This window comes from Crocodylus siamensis, chromosome 4 (assembly GCF_052110815.1).
Source record: "Crocodylus siamensis isolate JL-2025a chromosome 4, ASM5211081v1, whole genome shotgun sequence".
Lineage (NCBI taxonomy): Eukaryota > Metazoa > Chordata > Crocodylia > Crocodylidae > Crocodylus > Crocodylus siamensis.
This window is the reverse complement of record NC_143398.1, coordinates 170,058,502-170,076,349: the sequence shown is the minus strand read 5'-3', so window position 1 is coordinate 170,076,349 and position 17,848 is coordinate 170,058,502. Positions and strand designations below refer to the sequence as shown.

Below are 17,848 nucleotides of genomic sequence, written 5' to 3'. Positions count from 1 at the left end.
GAAATGGACACTCACACCGGAAGCTGGATCCTAACCTAGCATTAATTAGCAAAGCTTCATTGATTTTAATAGAGCTATACCTATTTATGACAGCTCAAGATCTAGCATTGTAAATACACTAGTAGTTTTCTTAAATTTTCCATTAGCGTGACTCCACTGCTGGTAGAAACAGCCCAACTGCATTTAAAACACTAGCTCTGCAAACTGTACTCAAGGTCCAAATATGTTAGATCAATACTATGTATAACTCTTGTAACTCTCTTTAAAAATGGTTTCCAATAGGCTAGCCTCACTGGCATTTGCATGCAAGTGGTCTAACACATGATGACATCTGGCTTCTTCAGTATTGTGCATATTTTGAGCCTGGTTTCACAGGTATAGATTTGCAGTTGTTCTCTCCTTGTCCCATGACCCTGTGGATGGCTTCCTTTGCATTGACTCATCATAGGAAGGGAATTATAAACTGATTGGTATAATGTTCAGTTTTTCCATGATGCAACATTTTCCTTTTTCACTCTTCCCCAACACCTAGAGGAACTAAGTATAATACAGAATATAATATAACCCTATGATAAATCTGGACAGTTGATACAACTTCTTTCAATGTGTTAAACTCATATAGATCCCCAGTGGATATAGTCTCTGGTAGAGATATAATCAAAATGATCAGATATCCTTTCAAATTTTTCCCCACTACCATTCCTATTGATGGATGTAGTATACAGGATAGTTGGCTCATTGTCTCCTATTCCAAAAATGAAAGTTATAAGATAGTATTGATTTTTAGGCAATGCGGTTGCAGCTCCGACTCCAAGTCAGGGCCAGTGTTGGAACTGCAGCAGTCACCCACTCCCCTGCTGCCTTACACTCCAATGAGGGGCTTTTCTCCAATGTTAAAGAAGAGGGCAGTGAACCTCATCTTGGATTCAAGTAAATACAGTAATAGCAAAACCAGGATGGTAGTTATGCAACTGGAATAATAACAGCGTTGATATTGACCCTTTACGGTGTAATAACACTCAATTTCCCACTCATCTCCTGGTCAGTGTCAGCCTTTCCATAGATATCATGTTCTGTGCCTTTAATCTCCTCCCTAGTGAAGTCACCCCTAGTGGGTTACTTCTTGATATTTCACCACCAGGCATGTCTTACTGAGACAAGACCGGCTTATGGAGAAGCAGAAACTCTGAAGACAGAATAGAAGCCACTCTACAGGTGGGTCTGGGTGGGCCCACTGACAGAGAAACTTCACTTTTCCTTCCCATCTGGACTTGGTGATGATCTCTTACTCTCTGAGGAGGTAATGCTTCCAGTGGGATAGACACTGTCACCCTGCATGGGCTTGAGATCTCTCAGAAGAGGTGCTGGAAGCTATAGGGAGAGCTAACAGAGCAGATGAGACACCTATGGCAAAGCGCAGAGATGCAGGCAGCTAAAATGAAGGCAACATGTGTGGATCAGAACTGCTCATGTGGTGCCCATTGTGGAGGGAAGCATGGAAGTCTGTCCTAAGGAAGAAGATCTGAAAGCAGGGCAAGGAAGGGGTAGAGGAAACACTGGCAATAGTGAGAGGAGGAGAAGAAAGTTTATATGGTAGCATCTGCTGCATGGCCAAGCAAACTTGTAGGGTAAAAGATTCAAACAAGCACTAAAAGGGCCAGGCTCTGGCGCCTGGAGCTAAGTAATGAGCATATCTTGCATTTGAAGCTGAAGATCATGATGCTACTCTCTTTTGGTCATGCACAGAAGAATATTCACAGGACAATATATCAGGTAGAATCTGGTTGGAGAGAATTAATTTACAGAGTCTTCTTCAATGCCTTGATTTTTCCTGAATGTGCAGCATGCTCAGTGAAATGATACTTACAGGGCCTTCACACCTCATACTGCTTTTCTGGAAATGCTCTCTCCTCTGGTGTGAAGAGAAGCCTTTAAAATGAAAAGGGGGTTCCCCCTTTCAAAGGCCTGTTTTTTGTATGGAAATTGGTGATGGTAGGATACCTGTTTCTGAATGAGCTCCTGACCCTTTTCTGGGTGCATCTGTACCAAGTTCAGCTGAGGAGATACCGATCTCCGGAAAGGATAAATATCACGAACATAGGTCTGCAAGGAGAAGAAATCGTAAAATTTACTTTATGAGAATGGATTTGTAACAACAGCAACAATAAAGAAAAGACTTTTCAGCAGGGAGTAGTGACTTGGCATGGATACAATAAGAACGCCCCATTCCCTGCATAAAATCCTTTAGACTTTTGCTATTCCATCTATGCCAAAGCAAAATGATTTTGAGAGTCTAAAATACTTGAGTAGGATCCTTCCATTATGGCAAAAAGGTTGCATAAGAACCTGAACAGAATGGAATACAGATTTGCTTCTCTGCCCAGCTACACTTCAGAAATATTTGAAATGACGGTTTCCACATCACCTTCCTTCTAGAATGTTAGAACCTGCAATATCCAGAGCCTACAGCTGGATCGCAAAAATGAGGGTGCCACATGCCAGGACGATGGCTACGCATAACCCTCTCACTATGCTTTGGCCACCCCTAACATCTAGGATGGCTTGGCAAAAAGAACAACATCACCTGGGCCAGGCCCTTTGCCTCACCTTGTTGTAATGAATAAGGTTCCATCGTTTATCCATTAAAAAATAATGAGAAGACTGGGTTTCAGGTATATTAAAAAATTCCAAGCACTCCTAAGGAGGGAAGAAAGAAAAACCACCTCATTATTCATTAACTATGTTATACAGCAAATTTTATAAGCATCATTAAAGGGGACTGATCCCCTATACTTTAGGCAGACACACAGTTCTTCTATTTAATTCTCCCCCCACACACATTTTACAAGTATATAAATATATTTTCACTGCTTCCAAAATGTTTTGGGCTCTAGGACTGACACTATCTGTATATATCTCCAGAAGCTGCCTCCATGCCAGAAGCATGGCAGCAGCCAGAAGTTGTCACTCTCCCCTCAAGTTTTGCAGATGCCCTGGGTGCCCAGCTGCTTTGTAACACTTCTGTTACTAGCTGTTATTTGTTGGGACTATTTGAGGGGTGTTACATGGCAATGGAATCTTCTATAACTCTTAAGATGGGATCCCACTTTATCAATGCATCCCTCTTCAATGGTTTTTGCAGTAGTGATCCTCTTGTTTAGGATAAAAAAGGCTGTCAATGCAGTTTCTAGCTCACAGAAACAGAAAGGTTCTTAAAAACCTATTTCTACTGCACAGATGTAATAGGAAACTATAGCTGAAGGAATCATTAAAGATCTTTGCCAGTTAAAAAAAACTCATTCCCACCTTCAGAAGAGCTTCAAATTGTGTGTCCTCATGTACAGGTAGCTGGGTTGGGATGTCACATTCATTCTGCCCATGTACTACCAAAGTCTTTGTGCCTACAGGAAAGAAGAGCAATTATTTTTCTCTCCCCCCACATACTAACGTCAGAAGCTATTTCAAAGAAACTTCTAACTGAGTAAAGGCAAAAAGTGAAATCACTCACTGGCAGAAAGCCAACACAAGTCCCATTTGGAACCCACTGCACAAACCTAGAACAAATATATAATTTCCATGTAATGAGAATTGATCTTTTCTAGAGGATTAAATTGGCTCTAACTGTAACAGTTACTCCAAGGAGAAAAGGTGTCTAAAAAGACAAATCTGTTTTTCATAGAACAATCTCTTGCCTGGCTCATATGTCTTATTGTTACCTCCAGGCATTGCCAAGATTTAAACTGGAGGGCACCTCGAGTTGAACTGCTTTTGAATGGCAAAGCCTTACAATGATCAGACTCAGAAGCCCTGGAGGCTTGAATAACATAAGTCTCACTATTGAACAGATTGTTCTGATTTCAGCCTTTGTTTAGTTGCCAACAAAGCTCCGTTTGACTGTTTAAGAATCAACATGGAAATTAAGAGTCCAAAATTCAAGGAGGATTGGCTTAAATATCATTTAAATTTGGCCACACGGATAAATCTCAAACTGGCAAATCTATATTTTTGTGGCATAGGAACAAGAAACAAAATTGCAAATATGGAAAAAAACTAAAAGATCTTCAAGTTCAAAGGCCATGAATGTCCATACCTGGCATTGAGGCAGTCACCAGCAGTTTTACTTCACACTGCTCCTTCTTCATAGTCTGCTTCAGATCTTTGAAGAACAGGCCCTCTACATAACCCACCACTTCCCACAGGAAGGTCAGAGTTGCTGAAATGGCATCCATGCCCCATTCGCATGGGGTACGTACAAAATACATTATCAGTCCCACCTGCACAGCACAGAGAAAAAGGTAGCATTTCAGCTGCCATTTTCTGCATATCACACTGTTTTTATTGCATTATTTCTGTGTTAGCCAATGCTGTATTACAGAGTCAACATTAGACCCTACTGGTCTGGTGAGCCATTGTGCTACAATCAACTGAAGTCAAATATGTTGATCAGATGCACATAGGAACTTTGTTATTTGTACTATAGCAGTGCCTAGGAGCCCCAGTCATGGACTAAGGACCCCACTGTAGGACGTACTGTGCAAACCCAGGACAGAAAGAGATCCTCTAGCACTTTTCTTCACTCTGAGAAGGCTCAGAGCCTGAAAAATTCAGGTCACTTCACATATCCACACCCATTGCAAACCTGTAAACTTTTTGCCTTCTTTTGTTTTGGGTAATGGGTGTCACTCATGCAGTTACTAATTCAAAACAACCTGAAGAACAGTTCAGCACTGAACAGATGGGTGACTAGGGAGGAAGCTGCTGTGGTCCATAGCATCTTAGCCCCATGTGTTAAGGGTAAAGGAAAGAGACATGTAGCAATGGTTGTGTAAGTCCTGTCCTTCAAGGCTCCCTGTGCAGTATTAGGCAGGGAATTCAAACGGAAAAGAGTTGCAAGTTGTATGGCCTGTCACATCTAAGCTCCCCAGCAACACAGCAGGACTGCAGCAACAGTGCTGCCCAAGGTTCGTATACAGCTAGAAGGGTGTGTAACAAGAAGCCTCTTCTCGCCTGCACCCCCCATTTTGTGTGCATTTCTTTTTCCTTCTGAGTATTGGCAGAGATCTAGCACACTCATTGACGGGTGTGGCAAAAGTCAGAGCAAGTCAGAAAGCTGAAGTGGCTTTCTGTAGGAGAAACCTAGAAACTACATCTACATATCAGTTAAGCTCGGTGACACTAAAGAAAACTAAAGAACTAAACTATCCACTTCAAACACTGTAAATATATCCTGGTGCTAACCTAACTCACTTACTGTCCCCAGTAGCCTTTGATCCTCACTACCTCACATTGCATTTTTATATATTTCTCACAGTGCATTTTTATATTTCATCTGTCTTATCTTTACCCTGGCATTCAGTATTTTATATTTTATATACCTTCTAACTTCTAACAAATATATTTTACTTTAAAGTTATGCTTTGTATTACTAGAACTATTATTGTAAGAACTCACTGGAATTGTAATCACTGGAATTTGTATTGCTGTATTAGGCTGGTCCCCCTGAGTGAATGCGAGTATGTATGAATCAGATAACTGAAGACAAAGCAAAAGACTCTGGCTGTTAATCAACAATAGCCTAGCCAAAGGAACTTACCATTACAAAACTGTACTCTACAAGCCATTTTAGGCTCATCAAGCCAAGAAACTGAGCACCCACCCTATTGACTATTCCTAAAACCCTGAACAATAACATTGTTAAATTAATCAAAATCACAAACTGACTCCCAGAACTGCATCGTATCGGCAGGCAAGACCCCTGTGACTAACAGCTGTCAAGTACTGCTCAAAACCCATGTGGGATAGTGACCTCTGGATCTGGCAGCCAAGATGATGCTGGGAAATCACACAAGTCTGCCAGAAAGGGATAAAAGACAGTGAAGTGTGACCCTCCGTGGTGCCCTCTCATTCAGCACCTGACCTACCAAGGCAGAAGGACAAGCAGGCAACCTGTACAGGAGAGATAGAACAGGAAGGAAAGGTGGGGGTGTGGCGCTCTATATCAAAGAACAAGTCACATCCTCAACGAGCAGCACTGGGTCAGAGGAGGGGCAGATTGAAGTGCTTTGGGTCAGAATACAAAGGGGTCAGGGGAAAAGGACTACTACAGACCACCCAACCAAGGGGAAGAGCTAGACCAGGAATTCTCAGGTCAGCTCATAGAGGCAATTAAGTCAAAGGATGTGGTCATCATGGGTGACCTAAACTATCCGGACATTTGCTGGGAAAAGCAGTCAGCCAGGTCTGACCGTTCACGTAGATTCCTAGCTGTGTTACAGGACCTCCATCTAACCCAGCAGGTGCACAGTCCCAACAGGGGAAATGCCTTATTAGACCTGGTCCTGGCCACAAGCAACAACCTGGTGAGGGGACAGCAGGTGCTTGATCACCTGGGCAATTGTGATCATCACCTACTGGAATTCACCATCCAACACAGGGCGACAAAGGCCTGCAGTAAGACAGCAGCCCTGGACTTTAGGAAGGTGGATTTCATTGAGCTAAGGAGACTACTTAGGGAGGCACTGAGGTCCTGGAGGGGTGTGGAGTTGGGAGTCCAAGAAGAGTGGTAGTTCCTGAAGAAGACAATCCTCCAAGCCCAAAGGGTGGCAATCCCAGCACAGATCAAAGGGGGCAAGAGTGCTCAGAAGCCCCCATGGCTCACCAAAAGCATCCAGGAATATTTCAAAGCTAAGATGGAGGCGTACACCCAATGGAAGGGAGGGCCATCACCAGGGAGGACTATACCTCCATTGCTCGGGATTGTAGGGGAGCTGTTAGGAAGGCCAAGGTGGAGATGGAACTGGGACTAGCAACCCGGATCAACAAGAAGTCCTTTTTTAAATACATAGGGAGTGAAAAGAAGGTTCCAGGTAACATGGGGCCTCTGCAGGACATGCTTGGAAATCTGGTGGTCTCACCAGACAACAAAGCTAACCTATTTAACAATTTCTTTGCCTCTTTCAATCCCATTTTTCTGAGCAGGGATGAGGTCATCCCCCCTACCAGGATCCCCGATGGTCCCAAGGGAGGCACAGCCAGGCCCAGGGTCAGTGAGGACCTAGTCAAGGAACTTCTGGAGGGACCAGACATGTTCAAATCAGCAGGTCCTGATGATGTCCACCCCAGAGTGCTGCGGGAATTAGCAGAGGTCATTGCAGGACACCTGATGCAGCTTTACGAGCACTTGTGGTGCTCTGGCGAGGTGCCAGAGGACTGGAAAAGGGCCAATGTGGTCCCCATTTTCAAAAAAGGGAGGAAGGAGGACCCAGGAAATTATAGGCCTGTTAGTCTTACCTCCGTCCTGGGGAAGCTCTTTGAGAAAATTATCCAGGTGCACAGCTGTGAGGGGCCAGCAGGAGAGTGTATGTTTAGGGGCAACCAACATGGGGTTCATTAGAGGCAGGTCCTGTCAGACCAACCTGGTGGCCTTCTATGACCAGGTCACAAAATCCTTGGATGCAGGTGTCGTGGTGGATGTAGTCCATCTGGACTTTAGGAAGACCTTCAACACTGTCTCTCACCCCATTCTTGTTAAAGAATTAGAGATTGTGGTGTCGATGCCTACATAATCAGAGGGGTTGCCAACTGGCTGGAGGGCTGCACCCAGAGAATGGTGATGGAGGGGTCATTTTCAACCTGGAGGGATGTGGGCAGTGGACTCCCCCAGGGTTCGGTCCTCAGGCCCGCACTGTCCAACATCTTCATCAGTGACTTGGAAGAGGGGGTGAAAAGCACCTTGTTCAAATTCATGGATGACATTAAGATATGGGGAGAAGTGGGCACGCTAGAAGGGAAGGACAGGCTGCAATTGGATCTGGACAGGTTACAGGGGTGAGCGGATGAGAATAAGATAGGATTCAATACTGACAAGTGCAGGGTACTATACCTAGGGAGAAAGAACCAGCAGCATTCCTACAGGCTGGGGAACTCCCCTCTCAACAGCACAGAGGCAGAAAAGGATCCTGGAGTCATTATAGACTCCAGGATGAACATGGGCCGCCAGTGTGGGGACGCGGTCAGGAAGGCCAGCCGCACCTTGTCATGCACCCGCAGATGCACCACGAGCAGGTCCAAGGGGGTGATCCTCCCCCTCTATTCGACACTGATCAGACTGCAGTTGGAGTACTGTGTCCAGTTCTAGGTGCTGCACTTCAGGAAGGATGTGGACAACACTGAGAGGGTCCAGAGGAGGTAAGCAGGGCATGATCGGGGTAAGCAGGGCAGGGCCTATGAGGAGAGGCTAAGGGACCGGAACCTGTTTGGACTCCACAAGAGAAGGCTGAGAGGGGATCTGGTGCCCAGCTATAAACTGGCCAAGGGAGACCAGCAGGCAATGGGAGAGTCCCTGTTCCCCCAAGCACTACTGGGAGTAACAAGGAATAACGGCCATAAATTGACTGAGAGTAGATTCAGGCTAGGTATCAGGAGGCGCTACTTCACAGTCAGGACGGCTAGGATCTGGAACCAACTTCCAAGAGAAGTGGAGCTCACTCCTACCCTGGGGATCTTCAAAAGGAGGCTAGATAGACACCTAGCCGGGTCGTTTGACCCCAGCATTCTTTCCTGCCCATGGCAATCTAAGGGGTTGGACTTGATGATCTGCTCAGGCCCCTTCCAATCCTACCAACTATGAAACTATGGAACTATGAAACCCCCTTCGGGAGAAGACAACGCCTTGAAGAAAGCTGACCATCGACAGAACTCTTCAGGGTCTTGGATAGGTAGATATACAACTCTAGTGCTCTCACAATCACTACAGCATCTACTACACACTATACTACATGGGTTTGAATGTGTGTACGCTAAGGTGACCAATACCCCTCATAACTCAAAGTTTGCATTTATGATTTTTTTGGTAACTTCACATCTTATACAATAAACTAGAATTTATTATGATCCTGGGAGTTGGTCCTTTGTAGCCAACAGGTGGGGCTAGATTTGCACCAGAGTCAGAGCATTTCAGGGGCCTAAATAAAGTGAAAATTATATATTTTCACTTCAAGTCTTCCAAGCGCGGATGTCTGGTTCCTTCCATTGGCTTATGGCTCCCCTTTACCTCCACAATCATGACTCATTTCAGATCCAGGGCAGGAGCATCAAATTAAAGGAGTAAAATGATAAGCTAACAAGTTCAAAATAAAGGGAAGAAATAAACTAGAAATGTGTACAAGCAAGGTTTTATTGTCAGCAGCTGCAGTTGTGATGTGCAAAAGTGAATGTTAATATGCAGGAAATACTCAAGGGCACTCATTTCCTGTTAGACTGTGACATTTGTACTTAGGAAACTTACAGTGAGACAGCAGATGTATGGGCTGCATGCTGGTGCCAAGAGCTACTCACCAAGTAGTTAAAGAGGATATGAGATGTCTGGGCAGGAAAGTCTCCGATGTTTAGTAGAAGCTTCCTCAGCATGTACATCAATTCATCCTGAAAGAAGGGCAAAGATTTTTCTTTCCTTTCCATCACAACATAGTATGTGTTTTCCTTCCTGCCTTGTTTGTTTCCATCCTGCCCACAACCCTTGAGCTCTCTGTGCATGAAATGGAACTGCTGGCCTACAAGAGTGGTTGGGATACTCAGTGGAGGGACAAAGGCACCTGCATCCTGGATGCAGCATAAAGACCGTTGACTTGCAAACTGTTTCACATTGTGTGTTGCCTTTTTACTTTAGAGGTATTGTTGAAGATGTGACCTTTGGCAGCTTTCAGCCTCTAGTTCTGACTTGTCTCCTTCTCTGCAATAACTCTAGTTCTTCCCTAGCATGGAAAAGTACTGTTAGGACAACACTGGAGAGACTATATGAAAATTAACTTGCTTTAATGCAACAGTTGTGGCCACTTGGTAATACTCTCTATTCTATCTTAGATCCTCTGTTGCTTTCTTCTGAGGTCTAGTCAAACTGGTGTTACCTGGTAAACAGCCTTAAAGCAGGGAGCAACAATATTTACAAACCATGGGCTGGAACAACGGGGCCTCAAGCTGGCGTTGGCCAGGTGGCTTCTCCAGCGTTCTGCCTGCTCCCTCCTCCCTTCTGGACTGTAAGCAGTTTCCAGCCAGTGTAGAACTGAGGCAGGATTGAGGCCAGGGCTGGGTGGCTGGGAGCTGCACCTATGCCACTGCCTCTTCTCCCTGCAACCTGGCTCCCCAGCTGTAATGTAGGCACTGCTGAAAGCTGCCCAGCCCCAGCTCCCTTCCCCACTACTGAAAGTGGTGGCTGCATTGAAGCCAGGGGGAGGCGGACAGAGAAAAGCAGTTGTGATATGGGCTGCAGGCTGCATGTTGCCAACCCTTGCCCTGATGGACCACTCATCACTGAAAGTAGAGGAATATCATACTTTGGTTCCTCTTATTTCCATCCTCTAGGACTTCCCATCCCCTGCTCCCTCTTGCCCCCTGCTCCAAGGGCATGACTATGCATAGGGAGTAGCCATGTCATTTCTACACCTGCTGAGGCAAATTTCAGGGTGAATGCATGGTCTCTTCTCCCTTTGTGATGCTAAGGCAGTGCAAATATAGTGGAGCAAGCTAGAGAATTTGTACTTAGCTATTTATTTCATAGTTTCATAGTTAGTAGGGTCGGAAGGTACCTGACCAGATCATCAAGTCCGACCCCCTGCCATGGCAGGAAACAGTGAGTACTGGGGTAAAATGACCCTGGCAAGGTGTTCATCCAGCCTCCTTTTAAAGACCCCCAGGGTAGAAGCCAGCACAACTTCTCTTGGAAGTTGGTTCCAGATCCTAGCCGCCCTGACAGTGAAGTAGCGCCTCCTGATATCTAGCCTGAAGCTACCCTCTGCCAGCTTGTGACCGTTATTTCTGGTCACTCCTGGTAGTGCTCGGGGGAACAGGGACTCTCCCAATACCTGCTGGTCCCCATTTCCTTTGCTTCATGTCCTTAGGATTCTAAATCTATTAACTTACTTATTTGCAGTTTGTTGAGCCAATAAGGTAAAATAGGGGTGACAAAGATACAGCCCATGGGCTGAATTCAGCCCATGGAGCCCTATCATTCATCTTCAGTGCTGGCTGTGGGTCTCACACTGGCCCCATGTGCCACATGCAGCATGCACTGGCCACAGGCGAGTCACACATACTGAATCCAGTGCACAGGGCCAGTCCAGCGTAGGTGCCACATGCTGATGTGCCCCAGGCTACTCCCATGCTGTGCAGGGCTGGAGCCAGCACATACTGCACTTGGTGTGCAGGGCCAGTCTGATGCAGGCTGCATATGGTGCCTGTGCTGGACTAGCCCTGCACAGTGGATCAGGGCTGGTCTGCATTGGGTCCATAGATTAGTTCTATGGCCTGGATCCAGCACGCAGTGCCAGTCTGGTGTGAAAGCCACATGCAGTGTGTGCTTCGGACCAGCTCCGTGCAGCATATGCACATGCGCCCCAGACCCGCCCCACTCACCACGTGCCACATGCAGGGCTGGGGCTGGGGCCAGCGCATGCTGCATGCAGTGTGCAGGGCTGGAGCTGAGGGCGTGCACTGCATACTCACCGGCCCAGCCCTATGTGCTGGATCTGGCACAGGGAGCCGGTCTGTGGGCCCAATCCAGCCTGCAGACTGGCCCTGTGCCCTTCTTCCGGCCAGTGGGGCCAGATGAGTTTGGTACCCCTGATGTAAAATATGATAACAAATTGGTATATGTTACTTCCTGAATTGCTCCTTACCCTGCCTTCTGCCTGACTTCAGACTAACTCAGCTCACTACCTTTCTACTCCTTAAATGCTACATTTCAGAACTGTTTGGTTTGTTTTTTTTCAAAAGCCACAGGCCTGATTTTAACTTCTCTTGTGTTTTAACTCAGTGTAACGTCATTTACTTCAAGGCAGCCACTCTTGTGTCACAACGCCAGGACAGCAGAATTATTTCCCAATTCCTGTATATGATGTGTGGAGCAGAAGAAAAGGGGAAAGCAGTGGAATAAAGAAAGATGAACAACTTGGACCACAGTCATATCCTGTGTAATTTAGCACAGCTGGCTGTGTGGAACGTGGCTGATTTACTCCAGCTGAAAGGCTGGTTCCTTCTCTTTTCCATTTTGATCACCTTCATTTTCAAATGTCCGTAGTCGAGTTTTTAAAGTTTTCCAACACCGGTAGGGCCCTCTACCATGAACTGGCAATTCCCTGTTTCAAGCATCATGAGAATTCCAGCATTTTATTTTTCTTTCTACTGCAAAAACTGGCAGGGCATTTTAAACATCAAATAACATTGAAGTAACACTAAAATAAATGGGCCAGAAGACTACAGTGTCCCAGACACCTGGTGCTGCTCAACAGGGTAGTCAGAGCTGGAAGAGAAACAACTTTTTTTACAAACCAGGTTGCTTAACAGATATCAGTGGCTGTTTGGGCTGACCTTCAAAAGATACTTCCTGGTCTATCCTTCACCCTAAATGAGAAGTACTGCAAACTAAAGATTCAGAACAGAAGTAGAAAGGCTTCTTGTGCTTGGTGGTTGCAACAGCACTATTATTATTCAGAAAGTGTTAGAAATACACATAATATTGTCATGAGTGATATTTACACACTCCTGAGGGGTGTATGGTGCTTTAGATGTAGTTCCCTGGTGCATGGAGTTTGCAATATAAACTAGACATAGCACAAGAAAGTATAATAAATCAGGGGAGAAGAAGACTGCATCTATGCTTCTTCACAGTTAAATTGATGGGCATAGATGGAGCTAGGTTTATTTACATTGCTGAGGATATCAAATGCAATATGGTTCACTAGAAGGCTAATAATACCCGTGATGTTTGATATTCAGGGCCAGACACTTAGCTAACATAAACCAACAGCAATTTTCTAAGTCATGTTACACTTTTAAGTCTTCTCCAGTTATTACCCTTTAACTGATTCTACTTGTACCAACATTTCTGTACACTAAAGCAGGGGACAGACATTACACTTGTACCAATGTAAGTGATCAGAAACTGGTCTATACCTGTAACACAACAGAAGTTCAGCATGCAAAACTGGTCTATATCCATAACAGAACAGAGGGCGCACATGATTTTTGCCTGATCTGGCCACAGAAAACAGTTTATAGCTGTGACCAAACACAAGTGCACAGCTGCAGACAGCTTCAAAAACAGCTGATTGGGTGAAAATCTGCCCCCTCATTGCATGAAGTGTCAGATAAAGACGTTTCAAAATGTAGCTTGTGTAATTTGTGTCTGTGGAGCTCCCAGCCTGTTGCTGTTTTCAGAATGGGAGTGGGGAAAAGGAGCAGAGGGCATTAAGTCTGGGGTTTTTTCAGCCCCTCCCTGGAGGGTGGGGCAGATGTATTAGAGCCCTCACCACCATGGTGGGGGCGGGGGGCTCCAATTCACCCCTCCCCATCCTTCAGCACCAGCTGGGGAGCCCCAAGAATGAGATCCCTCTGCTACCTTTCCCCTCTCCCATTCTGAAAACAGTAAGCACTGGCAGAGAGCTGTGGCCATTGCTAAGGAAACCTGGCTGCATCTGGCTGAGAGTCTGCTGTTTCATCTGGGGTTATGTTGTAACTCAGAATGCTTTGCAGAAAATGTTCTGAGTTATAGTGGGGAATTACACCTCTGTCTGTACCCAGAAGTTTGGCTCACATAGACTGGTTTAAAAATGGCAGAAGCCGGGTGCAGACAGAAGTGCAGCTCCTCGCTGTAACAGAGAACGCTTTGCAGGAAGTGTTCTGAGTTATAGTAATCCCATGGAACAAACCAGAGTTCACTGTTGTTTCCAGAAGGGAGGGGAATCTAGCTGCTCGCTGGGAGTCTGCAGCCAGTTTCCCCTGAAAATGGCCCCTGCTCCCTGCTAGGCTGCAAAGTCTTCAAAATGGGAGGTGGGGGAAGGGAGTGGACGAAGCTTGTTCTCATAGCTTTCCAGCCAGCGCTGGAGGGCAGGATGGATGAATTGGCACTCTCCCACCTCAGGGGAGGGGGGAAGGTGGGTGATCCAGTACAACTGCTCCACCCTCCAGTGCAGGCTGAAAAACCCCTGAGACTGAACTCCCTCTGCTCCCTTTCCCCCTCCCATTCTGAAAACAGCTCGAGACTGGCAGGGAGGCAGACAGAAGTTACAGAAGATGCTCTGTTTTGAAATGTCTTCATTTGACCTGTCATACAAGGAGGGGTCAGATTTTCACCCAATCAGCCACTTTTAAAGCTGTCTGCAGCTGTGAACTTGTGTTTACTCATGACTATAAACTACTTTCTGTGGCCATATAGAGCAAAAATTATCAATTCTGTTTGTGCCCTAAGATTTGCCACTCTTCCCTATCCTCCCCCACCAAAGGGTCAATGTGTGTTCTGTTAACTACCAATCTAAACTACACCATTTACAGAAAACTGCCTAACTTAAATCAATTCTGCCTCACTCCTTTTGAATGTCTGTACCTAGCCTAAGTGATATAGATACCTTTAAATAATGTGCCTATTAGGAGAAAAGCGTCCTACCTGTCGATTACTTATTGTGAGTTTCTCCAGGAAATGCCGCAGAACTGTTGAGGGATCTTCAATCAGGCAGTTCCATAAGACTTGCTGAGCCACAGCACTCACTGTGCAAAAGAAAGAAAGAGAACCAGTCTTCAAAGGGACAATTTGTATGAAAATGTTTCTAACATCCATTGCTATTATTATTATTATTTGTATTGCCATATCACTTAGGAAACCTAATTCTAAATTAGGCAATTTTTGTGCTAGGTGCTGTGACAATGTAGAACAAAAGGATGGTCTAGCTAATACAGCTTCATACTCTCAGCAGAGGCTACCACTCCTGCAAGTTTCATCCAAATGAGACAGAAAACAACAAAGTTATAAATATTTCATTGATTCCCCATTATACCCTATGGCCGGATCTCTGAGGCGGCTCCAAAGCTTCGGAGCTACTTCAGCCAGATCGAAGCGGGAAACCAATCCAGAGCTCTGGATCAGATTGCTGACATCTGAAGTGGCCGGATCCGAAGCCAAATCGAATAGCTGCCTACTTGCACAGGCCTACTAACTAATCATGCTTCCAAGCACAGCATATTAACTGCTAGGTTATGGAGAAGCTGCATTTCCTTCTTTGTTATATGCTTTAGCTACTTTTCCAAACCCAACAAAAATGTCTGTAAAAAAATTATCAGTATGCAAATGGTTCATGAGGTGAAATTATCCACTCTGTTTTAAAAAAAAATATGAATCTCAATTAATTGACTCTACAGTATCATTTATCCATTTTGTCATATGTTGTGTTATGTTGTAATTATTTATGGCCAATATTTAGGTAGCCACCAAGTGTTTGTGTAAACGCTGATCAGCCTCAAAACATTATGATAATAGAGTTCTAACATTTGAACCTTTCTAAGCCCTGCCTGTTGTGCTAAAGGTGGTGCTTAAAAAACTCAGCTGGAGAACCAATGAAGAGGTGAACCTTAAAGGACAAGAGAACTTTCATATTCCTGATTCCATATGGCAAATTACTGAATTCACAAACATTTTTGTGAATAAAAGCTCCAATTCGCTATGATTTACTGGGTCATGTTTTCTGTTATTCCTGGTCATTCTTCAGAAAGCCACCAAGCATTTGTGAAAAGGTTAGCTGATTGCAAAACATTAAGGATTTTAGTTATCTGAAAATTTACATTAGTGGAATAATTTTCAGTGACTCAGTCATCCAGTGAAGAAGCAAGTCACTGCTTTATACTCAGTGACCCCCTACACATGATTAACAAAAGCTTGTGAGCAACTCAGTCTGAAACATTTGGGAACAGCTACAGTTCACAATCCATGAGCATGTAGGAATTATGGGTACAAGTCTGTGGATCATTCTGAAACCAGAAAGAAGGACTTGAACCAAGTATGGCTGATGCATTTGTTGTTCAAAAAAAAAAAAAGAGAAAGAAAAGACTAGATAAGACAAGATCAGGTATATGGTCACACTATGCTGAGGACTTGTTTTCTAACAGGTTAATGAATGATTAATAGACATTTTAATAAAATATTAATATATTGTTCTGGAGCTAAACAAGTCAATAACTGCTTCTTAAATGATTTATTTGTAAAGAACTAGTTCTTAACTGATTTATTTATTTATAAATCCTTCTGCTGATGTCCTTGTAAAAATATGTAATATCATACACTACCCTCAGGTTTACCTTTGTATTGAATAATGGTAAAAAAAACCACGGTCAAATGTAGCATATATACCTAGTGCTCCTTTTATACCTCTAGTTATTATGCCTTGCTGATGTAAGCTATGATTAAAATTGCTAGAGGTTTCCATAACCTCTGACTAAGAGGCCATGAATGTTTAATTTAAGTCCATACCTGCGACTCCATCCTCCCGGACTTCTCCATCTTCCATCAGATGGACAATGGGGAGCACAGCTGCACAGATGCATGCTGGGAACACTGCCTGGGGAGGCTGGGGCACATGATGATTTGGAGTATGCTCTGTAGTGTGTTCCTCATCTGCGGTAGTGAGAAGTATAAAAGGTTTGGGTTTGCTGATATCAAGTCAAGCTAAAGGTCCTCCCAAGCCTGTGAGCTCACTGAGCTATTGGGATTAAGGCATCAGTTTCTATAACTACTGATACACAGGGAATAATATGACTAGCCTTTGGTTTTGCAGCCTGAATGACTACTGCCTATTCAATGCTGTATAGACTGGAGAAAGCCCTTGTCATGACTGAGACTTCAAACTCATGCCTTCTGGAGCAAAAGCTGGATGCCACAATGCCCCATTAGCAGATGGGCTGCACATAAAATCCCATTAAATTACAATTTTGCCTGACAGCATTCACTGTTACATCCTTAATGAAACACTGACATTTAAGAGAAGGTGCTGTAAGCATGGGGTAAACAGCTGTCTCATAATGCATGATACCCAGTATTTCAAAATTGCTGAAGCTTGCAACCAGATCTGACAACAGGAAAGCATTACTTTGGCCGAGATCACAGAAATTAAGATATTATGTGGCAGTGCAAAAAAGGGCTAAAGAACTGAAATGCTGAGAGAGGGGAATTAAAAACAAATGCAACCCACCTTCATTACTAACCGCTGAACGCACTGACCAGACAGAGCCACGACGGAAGGAATAATTCCTGTGAGAAGTGCTAGATGTGCAAGAGGGACTCACAGAGAGACGGCGGGATGCCAGGTTGGCAACTTCTTCTACTGACAAAGAAAGCAGGAAATGTGAATTTATGGCTATAAATCCATCTGACATAGCTGAGGGCACTTAGAAGTTAACACCAACCAGCCACCTTGAGACAGTGAAAAATTCAAAGTAGGCTACAGACCAATTAGATCTTTTTTCCCCCAGTGACTCAGAAGTGATCCAGTGCTTTGCTAAGTCAAATTGCAACTGACTGGATGACAGGGCTCTAAAAACGATTCTACATCCTAATGAGCTACACTGCTAAGCTATTTGTTATGCTTGCTTTAGGTAAGGCCCAGTTATACTTGCAATTCAATTACTCTATTTACAGATTTCCCACTGCATAAGGTGCTCAGGACTCCAGAGTATTTGTCTATTGCATGAGCTCTTACAGTACATTGAACTAACTCTCTCTAGTAGGACCTTATCTAGCAAGGGGTTGAGTGCCTCTGTGAGGTGCCAGGTGCCAAAAATTCCCACTGGATTCAGTGGGACCTGGGGACATCCTAAAAACACTCAGTATTTTACTTGTTTGCACTTTTACTCTAATAAGGACTCACTACACTTATTTCTCATTCATTTTCAACCTTAAAGATTGTGACATAGCTGTGTCACATTTTTGTGATGTTGGTAAAATGATTCAGAAGCAGTTTGATGACATTGGGGCGGGCAATCATTTTGGGCAGAGGGCCGCTCACTGAATTTTAGCAAGCCATCGTGGGCC

At 44.5% G+C, this 17,848-nt stretch overlaps 1 protein-coding gene across 1 annotated transcript in view; it reads right to left on the bottom strand.

The window, feature by feature from the left end:
* UNC80 (unc-80 subunit of NALCN channel complex) overlaps positions 1-17,848 on the bottom strand; it is a 196,890-nt gene that overhangs the window by 58,852 nt on the left and 120,190 nt on the right. The window contains exons 35-42 of the mRNA XM_090041688.1: positions 17,010-17,141; positions 16,292-16,435; positions 14,438-14,538; positions 9,337-9,423; positions 4,091-4,274; positions 3,307-3,401; positions 2,608-2,697; positions 2,002-2,103 (exon numbers count right to left, since the gene is read on the bottom strand). Of these exons, the coding sequence (XP_089897814.1) occupies positions 2,002-2,103; positions 2,608-2,697; positions 3,307-3,401; positions 4,091-4,274; positions 9,337-9,423; positions 14,438-14,538; positions 16,292-16,435; positions 17,010-17,141 (935 nt within the window). The remainder of the gene's footprint in view (positions 1-2,001; positions 2,104-2,607; positions 2,698-3,306; positions 3,402-4,090; positions 4,275-9,336; positions 9,424-14,437; positions 14,539-16,291; positions 16,436-17,009; positions 17,142-17,848) is intronic.